An 11,781-nucleotide genomic window follows, 5' to 3' on the forward strand; every position below is an offset into this window, starting at 1 on the left:
GCACCCAAAGGGCTCCCTCGCTGCCTTCCTTTACCTCCTGACTCGTGCCATCAGCACCAGCTCTTTGCTGCCAGCTGCCCAACTGCAGAACAAATCTGCCGTCTGAGGATGGTGATGACTCGGGTGTAAGGTCTGCTGCCAGCTCCCTTGACTTGAGTGTTGAAACAGTGCTTTTCAGTAGTCGAAAGGACTTTATCATCAGCTCAAGGGTTCAGCAACACAACATGGACTTTCCTGTGACACCTATCACAGATTAGCAGCGATTACCGCTGCCTGCATGTTTTAAATGAGAACTTTAAGAAGTTTGTGATTCCTGCTGCTGTGACTTCCCCCTCAACAAACACTTGCTGATTTTTATATACTATATCAATGCTACCATACCTGATAGCTGCTCACTAGTGTGGGAAATGAGTCAGAAGCCTTAGCTCAGCTCCTAGAAGAGCCTCCCACTCACTCAAGCCTTTTGTTGGCAGCCTCAGCAGGAAAGGGTCACGGAGAGATTCAGTTGTTTCCTCAAACCTGCAGATGATCTCCCCGAATCACAGCACTGTCACCCTGCCGGGGAAGTATAAGGAAGCTTGCAAACGAGCTGATCTGCCACGCAGAAATAACAAAAGTTGGCTCAAAGGACGGCAGTTTCTCTTGGCCATTGCCACTGCAAATAACTTAGAAAGGAGAATTTGTAAAGATGGCATTTTAGACAAGATACCAAAGCCAGAACAAAGTTTGCACAGTACGCAGCACCTGGCAGTGTGTCAGTATAGCATGAGATGGCTTCACTTCCATCCTCAAAGAGCTTAGTGCCACAGCAGAGTCCCTCACATCTAACTAATTAATTGCACCCATCAACTGAAACTAGACCTGTCAAATGGTACCGCGCCGGTCCAGTCAACCCTCGGGCTCAAGCAGCAGAACAACATTACAGTCTGTAACAGGGTGAGTTGGGAAGATAAGCCAAGTCTTGGAAAAATGCAGAAGGATGTAACTCCAAGCTGCTTTGCAGATCGGCAGCTGTCTTTTGCGAAAGGCTGAAATACAGGAGACCACAGCCAGCCTTCAGTAGCTGGAAATACATTAATTTAAGGGCAGTATAAATATTGCTCTACTGATCCATCTTTAGCTGAACTTTCTAACCATACTCCTTTGCACCTTTGTTGTTTTATTCTAGCTTTTCACATGCAAAATGCTCTGCAGAACCAATGCAGACATTTTATGAAAAAGGCTCGGTTTGAAACTTGTGTCTGCACTAGTTTCTATATAAAGTTTCACTGGGGTGTCACTAGTACAATCCTGCTAAGTATCGATGTTCTCAGCGTAGGCTGGTGGGAGGACAACAGAATGGCTGAGGCAGAAAAGACCAGAAATGTTGGGATTAGCCACAACAACAGCAAGTGCAGAGAGGGAGGAGCGGGAAAGACTGGTAAGTGTGTAGGGAAAATGGAAAACCAAAAGGCTGCAGAGAAAAGAAGGGTAAGAGACTAAAGAAATTACACACCAGTGATTCGGAGTGGTCGTTTGCCCAGGGCAAAGATGGCTCGGTGTAACGTGACACTTTGTAGTGACTGGAAACACATGCACACACACTTAGTGTACCTAGTTAGAAGTAAAACAGGACTTCTACTTGTCACTGGGAGTATGTCTGACTGGCAGGGAATATCCACATGTAGTGATGCAGCACATCTTGGGGTTTTTCAGCACATCGTTAGAAAACACTGAGCCCCTTCAACTGCCTCGTGTTCAACTGGATCCAAAACCTTGTCTCCCCTACTTCCAACAGAAGGACCTGCTGGGATACATCAGGGGAAAAGTATGGTTTCACTGTCCAGGAAGCAAAACAACGCAATTATAAATATTAAGAGAATGCTGTGTTCCAAAAAAAAGAACCAACCCCATCCTCCCCTATTCTCACAAGACTCTTGCCTGACCCACTGGGTTTCACAACCTTCGCTTCCATGGCCTTCCTACCGCTGGTCCCATCCCTTTCACACTTGCAGTGAAGGCCCGCTGGGGGACGAGGAGACGAAATCAGCTCAGCCAGAACCTCCAGCCACGCAGGTGAAGGAAACAGTCTGAGCAAGCTTTGCTATAAAGCTAAGTGACAGAGGATCTGGATACCTCGTCTAACGCACAGCACCTCGGTCAGAGCTAGTATATTTTTGTATGAGGTGACCATGAAGAATAAAAATGCCTGCCCTGGAACAGCTGCAATAATACTTTAAAATGCTGTAACACAAAAGATCTTTCTGCTGATAACAGACATGGAATAATTTATATCCATAGTGTAAAAGCATGGAAAAAACCTAACAAGACCAGCTCTATACTATCAATTTTTAGATAAATGTCTGGGTCTGGGAGTGACTGCAAGCACAAAAAGAGCGGATTTGGATGGAAACTTAAATGCTATTTTTGCTCTCCTATGACCTTGCTGGCCATACGGTCTATGAAGGTTCATTATCAGAACTGTAATTTGGTTACCACTACAACAGTTTCAGGCTTCCTAGCAGCAGCTTGCTGAAGCTGCTGAGGTTAAAGACAATTTTTTTTTAAGATATATGAATGATCATTAAACATGATTGTTAAAGAAGCAAACTGTCAAAGTTGTTTCATTTATTTCTTAATATCACAGCTGTACAATTTTCATACATACAGCAGGAAATGCACATTGGTTACACAATGGCATTTGGCTGCATTTCCAGGTATAATACAGTAAGTGCAACTCCACTTAAAAATGTACATTTATACAACTTAAACAAATTAAGGATTGCTACACTACTATCTGTGACAGTATAAAGCTTCATTTATGTTAAGTCTCATTACTAAACCACTTCCTGGTTAAATATAAAACATATTCAATCATTTTAAAATGGCCCTTGTGGTACATGGCCAGCATATAAAATATCTGTTGTGTAAAATTTAACCATTAACTTTTTTTTAAAAAATAATCCTCTAAGCCTATTTAAACATTTTCTATTGAACTGTTATACTGACACTTTGTAGCAGGAACCAAATTTGACCCTCCTTTTGTTTGCTCTTGCACTGCTTATCACCAAAAGAAGTTACATTTGTAATGTATTGCAGCTTTATTCAGATACAACCAGATGGCTAAACTATTTAACAATTTTGCTCAAAAAGTAAATAACATTTTTCAATAAAGAAAACGAAATTACATTTCAGAGATATTTGTCATCAAAATTTTAATGGGTAGAGTGCTACCAGCACTGAAGGAAAAAAAAAAAAAAGATATTCATTTATCTTTTAAGACCCACCTGAATATTCAGTTTAAACTCTTATAACTTCACTTTTTGGAATACACTGGTCCACAGACCACATTCTTGTTACAGTTTACCAAATGAAAAACAAAATTGCTTATTGCCGTCCCTATAACAGGAATGGTTCAGTTTTAAACCTCCTTTAAAAATATACATTTTACAATCCTTTCACCTCAACAAAGGTGACACTGACAATAAATACACTGGTTTGGTGGTTTTATTTTTCTTTGCTGTGAAAAGTCTACGAACTACCTGTTGTAGGCCCTTTCTTTTTTAGACTTCTCCAATGCCTTGTCCATAGTTTTCTCATTTTCTCCTCTACATTTGGGGCAGTACCATTTGCCCTTTGGTTTATGATTGAGTCCCACGCAGGAAAAGTGAAACCACTCAATGGGGCACTCATCATTATCGCATCCTATCATTTCTCCATAGGAGACTTGGTTGCACAAGCAGTATGTTGGCTCGTTAGGGTCAATAGGAAGGTCTGGGGGAGAAGCTTCCCTCTCTGCTTTAGCCTTGGACCGTTTCTTCTTCTTGGACGTTTTTGCTTTCTTCTCCTTTGGAGTTCCTGAGGTGATGTCATCATGATCATGATTATTTGAAGCATTTTCTCGATTCTCATTATTTCTTTGCCGCCTCGATCTCTTATTGTTGGGCTTTTCTGCCTGTGCGATTGTCTCATTCTTTGACTTATCTTGGCTGGCTTTCCCGCTGTTTCCAGTGGTATCATTAGTCTCTTGACAAGTCTCAAACAGTTCCACGTGGCTGTCCACTTGCCTGGTTCTGTTCTCAACGAGCTCCACCATCTGACTGACGATTTGGATCTTCTCGTCCCCCAGTTCCTGACTCCGAATCAAGGCTCTCTGTATGCAGTGCAACATTCTTCTCTTCTGCACGGCATCTGTCTCTCGTTTAAATTTTTCATAGTAATCATCCAGGTCCTTCAGAATCTCTGCAAGGAAGAAATAAAAACTATAAATAATATTTTCAACAGAGGGAATGGTGAAACAAACCCTTCCTATATTGTTCCTTCCATGCAGCAACACCTTTTTGTAACTCACAAAGCTGATCAAAGACAGATTCCCTGAAGCTGGTATCTGACAAGGGGATCATGACGCCAGTGGATTACTTTTGATCTACTCAGTCCCGCAGGAAGAGAATGCAAATGCTGATTTGGAAAAAAAAAAAAGTGACTGACTAAATATAATTTTATGCGTGTTGACAATTCTTCCCTTTAAACTTATCAGTAATCAAAAACTACTAACTAAACAAATATACACACACCATCAAACGTTCCAAAATTCATTGTAAAATTAGAGGGGAAACTCATAGATTGCTTTCCTGGACATTTTCTGTTTAATAAATTAATATTTTGAGTGAATGACTGAGAGTGGGAGAAAGAGAGCAGGAGAGAAAGAAAGTACAAACCAGTGTAGAAATCAGATACTGCGTTAATAATCACTATCATACTTGATGGCTGATGCAGGAGAACTTCAAATGCACAGGGGTAGACCCTAAGCTATGCCAAGTTTCATCCAATACTGCTGAGTTGTTTTTGCTGAAAATGTGAGGCCACTTAAATCTCTAGGACTACAGAATTAGGATTACAATATCCAAGATGTCTAGATGATTTCCTCCTGATATTTTCTGTAAAATACCTGTTGCTCACTTTTTAAAACACAGAAACATAATCTTCATTAAATATTCACTGCAGAGAAGGAGAATGAAAAAGTTAGAAGATAACATTAAAGATGATATGCAACAATTGGGGCAGGTAAAGCTTCCAATTTAAAATGCTAACACCAAAAATACGTTAGATCTTGAACTGCAGCTCAAGGATTGTTCCAACAGTTTCTAAGAAAGAACAGCGCACAAAAATGTTAAAAGTTTCGAGAATTGTTCTAGAAACCTATTTTTAAGCAGATGTTTCTGAGCTTCACTGCAATACTCAAACCAACTGAAACATACGGGACACTCAGCATTTCCATATTAAGTGCTCAAAAACATGCAGAATGTTTTTCCTGCATATCCTTTCTTCTCTGATTTTTCCCTTTCTCACAGCTTAGAGCATTCTGCCTTAGAGAAGCAAAATATATTGAGATATAAAATCTAACCTCAATTGACCTAACAGAAACCAGGATCCTTATACATGCAAATGGTATTACCAAAACTTTTTTTATACTTTTTTTTTTTTTTTTAAAATTAAGAGATACATATGCATAAGCGACACATATGCAACTAATAGTTATCCTGTGATTTAGGTTTTGTCTTGCCTGGGGAGATTTTCTGAACACATGCATTCCTGATTTCTAGTGAAGACAATGGAAAGTTTATGCAAGTTTTACTTTAGTTTTTATAGCTGCAGCCTACGCTTCTCGCATCGGTTAAGCATGACCTGTCAGCTGGTACTGCAATATAACCTATCTGACCAAAATTAGTATTTCAGTACATTATTATCTTCAGCAAATGCCTTTTTTTCTAACTACAAAAAACCCAAAACAAACAAAAAAAACCCCAAAACCCCAAACCATCCCTACCACCACCAGCAAAAAAACCTCCAACGTACAGAAGATTAAGCATTCAGGAAGACTAAAAATCAAGTGCTAATTATTTTCAGTGGCTGAAATGCAGAAGTTTTATGTTCTAAATTTTGGCACTTGAGTGATGTCATCGGTTTAACCCATCTCAGTCTGGTAGGCAGGCATCTTTCATGAAGAACACCCTCTTGATACCACAAAATAATTAATGACTTAAGTTAGGCATTACGAAAACTTCGATTCTAGTATTGCACACACACATTAACACCACAGCACCTCCTGAAACAGCTGTATTATGCAGGAGAAAAGAGTTGGCTGCAATGATCTTGAACTCTGCAAAACCCTGCGGAGCGCGTCCTCGGGCACTGCCACGTTTGGTGAGTGCAGACACCGTGCGAAAGGAGCCTTTTCACAAACGCAGGCAAACAGAAAGGGCTGCTGAGAATCAGTGGTGGAAAAATGTTATATTCGAGCACTGCTCCTGCTAAAAGCAGCAGCTTGACAGCTGGCTACTACAGCTCGGAGGAGGGCTGCGCCGCCGTTCCTCACACCAGCACGCTCAGCGGAAGCTGCCCGCCCTGAGGAGGCTGCGTTTATAGGAATTCCAAAAAACTGCTTTCCCCTGGCGTGCTGTAACAGAAAGACCAGAAAGCAGAGTTTTGTGCCATTTGTGTGTTACGCAATTGTTCACCAGCTGTGAATGCACGCTCCCAACATCGCAGGCGCCATTCAAATAATACCAAAAAAAAAAAAACCAAAAAGAGGTGCCGTATGTTGTGAAAAGCTTTATTCGCAGAACAGCTCCGCGGCCCTCACGGGGGCCCAGACGCAGCCGTGACGGCTGCGTGCCCACGCACCCCGGGACCCCCCACCGCCGCCAGGGCGAGAGGCACCTCCGCAGGCGGGAGGGCCAGAAGCCACGCCGGGATGGATGTCCGTGCTCCGCCGCCGCCGCCTCCGGCCGCCTGGCTGGGCGCTACCCGCAGAGGCCACCTCCGCCGGGACGACGGCGTGCCGGACCCGGGCGAAAGCCGCTCTCCCGGCCCGGCGCGGGTCCGGCCCCGGCTCCCTCCCCGCCCCTCTGCGGCGCCACCCGCCGCCTCCGGGGCCGCCCGTGAGCCCCCGCCCCCGCCGCGGAGTTGGCCCCGCCCCGCCCCGGCGGCTCCGCCCCCCGCCGGGCCCGGCAACCCGCGTGCTCCGCGCCAGGCCCGGGGCGGGAGTGGCGCCAGGCGCCACCATGACGGCGCAGCGGGCCCTAACGCTCCTAACGTGGGGGGTAGCGCCCGCCCGTCCCGGGAAGCGGCCTCGTCCCACCGGGCCAGGAGACCCGCCTTCTCCTAGCAACCAGCGCGGCGGCACCGCCCCGGAAATGACGGAGCAGCCATTGTTCTCCGGCAGGAAACCGGCGGCGGTCTCCCCGGTCCGCAGCGTAGCAGGACAGCCGGAGGAAGCGGGGGAGGAGGGGCGCGGGAGGAGGCGGCGGCGACCGGGCGGAGAGGGGCGGCGGCCCGCCCACCCTCGCGCCTATCAGAGCCGCCGACGGGGAGCGTCCGCCCCTGCTGTCCCGCTGTTCCCAATCGGAACCAGAAAGAACCAGAAGAGTAAAAAATAATAATTTAAAAAAAAAGTCAACCAGCCAATCACAGCGGGCAGAGGGAGATTGCGCCCGCCCCCTCCGGCACCGTCGCGCCATTCACAAGCAAGAGGAGGCGGGAAGAGCCGCGTCCCCAGTCCCGAGAACACGTCAGTCACGCTCCGAACGCCCAAGGTTGGCCCGCCCGCTGCCGCCGCCCCAGCCAATCAGAACCCACAGGCCGGGGCAGGCCGAGATATTCAAATCAACCCCACAGAAAAGTTGCTTCTCGAACGTCACGAGGAGGCGGGGCATAAGGCGGAACAGCCCGGCCCGAGGACCAATCGGCAGGAGGAGGTGGGCCGCGGCCGGCCCGTGGGGACGCTTCCGCCCTATCAGCCCCGCCGGGGGGCGGGGCCAGCCGCGCTATGTTAACGAGGGGCGTTGATAAAAGCCGCAACGACGCTGCTTTCCCAGCAAAGCGCGGAGGCGCCCGCTGTGTGTGGTGGTGGCGCGTGCCCGGCGCGCGTGAGAGGCGCGCTGCCCGCCCTGCCCTCTTCTCTCCTGCCCGCCCCTCCCTCCCTCCCTGCCCTCCCGCCCGCGCCCCCCGCGGCGGCGACGACCGTCTCCCGAGGAAGTTTCCCCCGGCCCCTTCCCCCGGGAGCCGTCGGGCTCCCTGCCCCGATGAGCGGCTGGGGGAGCGGCAGAGGGCTCGCTGCCCACCGCCCCCTAAGGCCACATGCACGGGAGCGCGGGGAGAGGGGGTCCTCCGCGCCCGGCGCCCCGGCTGTCACCGCTGCCGGCGGCACCGAATAAAGCCCTCCCCTCCCCCCTTCCGAGCGGACACAAGCAAGCAAGTGACAAAGCTGCCCCGAGCCCTGCACAAACCGGCCTCTCCTTCCCTCCGCCCGTGGGGCAAGGGGACGGCGTGCCCCGAGTGCCGGCGGCACGGGGAGGGAGAGGGAGGGGGCACTTCAGCCAGCACATCCGTAAAGCCGACCGTACCCCCCCCACACCGCACACGCCAGTCCCGTCCCCCCCGCCCCACGGAGCGGGGCTGTTTTACGGGGTGAAACGAAACCCACCGAGGAGGGAGCGAAGAAAGCACACCCTGCCCCCCACTCTCGCCTAACCCCCCTCTCCTCCCTCCCTCCCTCCTTCCCTCCCTCCCTCACTAGCTGCCTCTCTCCCCTACTACAGCCATAATGAATACTGTACATTCCTAAATGTTGTGCTGTAATCTCTCCCTCTCTGTCCACCCAGCACTTTCTTCCGTACCCCGAAACCCTTCCACCTCAGCCCCACGGCCGGGGACGGCCCCCCTTTGTGCACCGCACACCCCACTTCCCTGCCCCCGCCTTCTTGGCCAGCAATTTACACAGAAAAGCAGAGTCCTTGCTTAATAAGAGAAGCCGGAGACCTTTTGTTCCGCCCCATGACAAGAGCTAACGCTGCAGATCAGCCCCTCTCTCTCCTCGGATCTCTCCTCCTGGCTTTCTCTCTCCTTTCACCTCCCAAAAATAAAACTACCATCCCTGTGGGGTGCAGAGGGGCAAGCGGAGCCGAGGCTCAGCTCTGAAGAAAAGAAAGGGAAAGACACCCTCCCCCCCCCGAGCCCCATACCACACACACGGACACACACACGCATATATAGAAAGCACTTACCTTGATATTTGGCGTCAATTTCCCTCATCAAGGAGACATTTCTCTGCAGATCGAAGGGCATAGACTCGATGGAGTCCAGATAATCCTCCACATAGTTCACTAGGTGAAGCTGGTCTCCGTTTGCAGGACTCAACATTTTCATCCGGCAAAGAAAAAAAAAATATCCTTCCCCACACCTCTCTCCCTGTCTGTGCGAGAGCAAGTGCTGCTCCCTCCAAAGACGGTAACCCCGATGAACGGCTCACTCCCTGCCCACCTCTCTCTGTAGCTCCCCCAAAAAACCGAGAGAAGCTACATCTGACTCCTCTTGTGTGAAACAGAGGGAGAGAGACACACACACACCCTCCGCTAGTCCCCTACAGCCAGCAGCAGCTGATTGAATGGCTGTCGTTGTGGGTAATTCACGAAGGAGGTGGTAGGAACAATCAGAGGGATTTGTGTGTGTGTGTGTGTGTGTGTGAAGGGGGGGGGGGGGGGGGGGAGGAGGAGGAGAAAGGAGGGGGGCTTAAACCAGCTCCTCCGAAACAATCTGGAAACAAAATGTGCTCTGCAAAGTGTCTGTCAGAAGCAGCGGCAGCCCCTCTGCATGCGCCAGCGCCGCTCTGCTCCGCTTCTCCTCCGCTCCCCCCTTCCCCGCTCTCCTCACCGCCGCCGCCGCTCCCCGGTGATATTAACGCAGCCTCCTCGCTCCTATACGCCGCACTTGATCCAACGTGGAAAACCCAAATACCAGTTTCAAACACTTGGGAAACATTCAGCCCCGCCACGCACGGCGCATGCGCACCCCTCCCAGCGCTGTGTACACACACACCGCACACACACCGACACACACACACACACCCCTCGCTCCCCCCCTCCCCCTCCCGGAACCGCGGCGGGGCGAGCGCTCCTCTGCATATTCATCGTCCCTCCTTCCCTTACTCACGTTTGGGGAGGGAAGGCGGCGGGGATGCGGCCGTAGCGCGGGGGTGGGCGGCTCGGTGCCGGCGTAGGGAGGAAGCCCCCGCGGCCGGGCGGGGGGGGGGGGGGGTGCGGGGTGTGTGTGTGGGGGGGTGGGTGAGGGGGGAAGGCGGAGGCTCCGGTGAAGTTGCGCGGACGCTGCGAGGCGAGCGGCCGGCGGGGAGGCTGAGGGGAGAGTGCGCGGCGCGGGGCTGGCGAGCGGGGGAAGTTGGATGCTTTTACGGTAGGACACGGACTTTAGAGGAGTCTCCTGCCGTCTACGAGCCGGTGCAGAGGCCGCGCTCGCCCCAGAAAGGAGCAGCCCAGAGGGCTTTCCCAGGAGGGACGGGGAGAGGGGGGCACCGGGAACCATGCAACGCCGCCACCCCGCTTTGGGGGCAGGGTTGTACCCGGCGCGGCGCCGGACGCTGAGGAGAAACGCTGCCTCCCTCCTCAGCGGGCAACCGCATCAATCATCCCCGCGGCGGGTGACACCCGCCCCAGCCAATCGCCTCTTCCCTCGTGTCCCGCCCCGCAGCTCCCTCGGCCAATCCTTGCCGAGAGGGCGGGAGGGCAGGCGCCGCGGTGACAACGCTGCCCGGGATACCGGCCGCGGCAGAAGGGGCGGTAACGGGCGGGCGCATGCGCACTCCGCGCAGCACGGGGAGAAGATGGAGCCGTCTGTCACGGACGGGATCGCACTACGTTTCCCAGCGGCTCCCGGGCGTCGGCGCATGCGCGCTCGCGGGCGGGCTTACCCCTGCGGCAGGCGGCGGCCAGGGGAGGGTTAGCGGGGCTTGTCGGGCCGGTGGGAGCGCCCTGGGGCTGCTCCCGCTCCGCCCGGGCGCTCGGCGGAGAGGGCTCTGAGCGCTCCGGGGAGAAGGAGAAGGTGAAAGGGTGCCGGGAACAGCCCCGTGCCGCTCGAGTTCTCCCGCCCGGGTGGCCCGCGGGCCGTGAGGAAGGACCCCGCTGGCGGTCACCCTTCCCGGGGCTGGGGCTTGCCGGGGGTTTCCTTTGTTTCCTGAAGGTGCTGCCGTAGCCGTTCGTACCCAGCAGCTGCCCCGCCACGGCCCGGCCGGTAACGCGCCGGTCTGGGGGGCGCGGGAAAGATCAGACCCTCGCTCCTCCCCGGGCTCCCCCGAGCCCACCGGGGCTGCCAAATCCGTCTTTCCCCCTCTCACTGCCCCGCCGGGGGCCGAGCGGCAGCAGGCACACCTGGTGGGGCCGGGAAAGCCCTGCTCTCCGACGATGACCGCCCCTGACCGTCGCCTGCCCCGCTCCCCCCTCAGGCGCCGGGGTGGCCCCCTCGCCGCGTTCCCTCCCGACGACGGCGGGAGGCGGGGCGGGCGCTGAGGGGAGGCGCTGAGGGGTGGTGGCGGCCCGGCCCCGCCTGCGGGGCCGCGCAGGGCGGGCTCCGCTCCGGCGGTGTGAAGCGATGTTCCCAGCGCCGGCGGTTTCATCTCGTCCCTCATTAGGGAGATGCGGTCGCGTTTACCTGACGCTTCCTCTCGGGAAGTCCCCGGAGCCCGCAGGCACCCGGTCCCGCCAGGATCGGCGGTGTCGGGTAGCGAGGAGTGGGGAAGGCGGGCCTGGAAAACCTACCCCGGCTCCCTCCAGCGAAGCAAAACAACGCACGCTTTCTGCCTCTTATTTTTTTAAAAAACGTCACTGGCAATCCCCTAATTTAGGGGAGACTGACTCATCATTTCTAAACGCTCAGACTTGCTGGTACAGTCGTTGTTTATTGAGGCACTGATGTTCTGCTTCTAGTTGTAGGGAACAGAGGGAGCGACGGCCT

General features: G+C 52.7%; 1 protein-coding gene across 1 annotated transcript; it reads right to left on the reverse strand.

Annotated features, from left to right (window-relative positions):
- Nucleotides 1–2,592: 2,592 nt before the first annotated feature.
- Nucleotides 2,593–9,870, reverse strand: ING1 (inhibitor of growth family member 1). The gene is made up of 2 exons (XM_074859269.1): nt 9,045–9,870; nt 2,593–4,221 (listed from the first exon to the last, which is right to left on the reverse strand). Exons 1-2 carry the CDS (start codon nt 9,184–9,186, stop codon nt 3,518–3,520), a joined length of 846 nt encoding a protein of 281 aa, XP_074715370.1. The 5' UTR covers nt 9,187–9,870; the 3' UTR covers nt 2,593–3,517.
- Nucleotides 9,871–11,781: the final 1,911 nt, after the last annotated feature.

This window comes from Strix uralensis, chromosome 2, assembly GCF_047716275.1.
Source record: "Strix uralensis isolate ZFMK-TIS-50842 chromosome 2, bStrUra1, whole genome shotgun sequence".
Lineage (NCBI taxonomy): Eukaryota > Metazoa > Chordata > Aves > Strigiformes > Strigidae > Strix > Strix uralensis.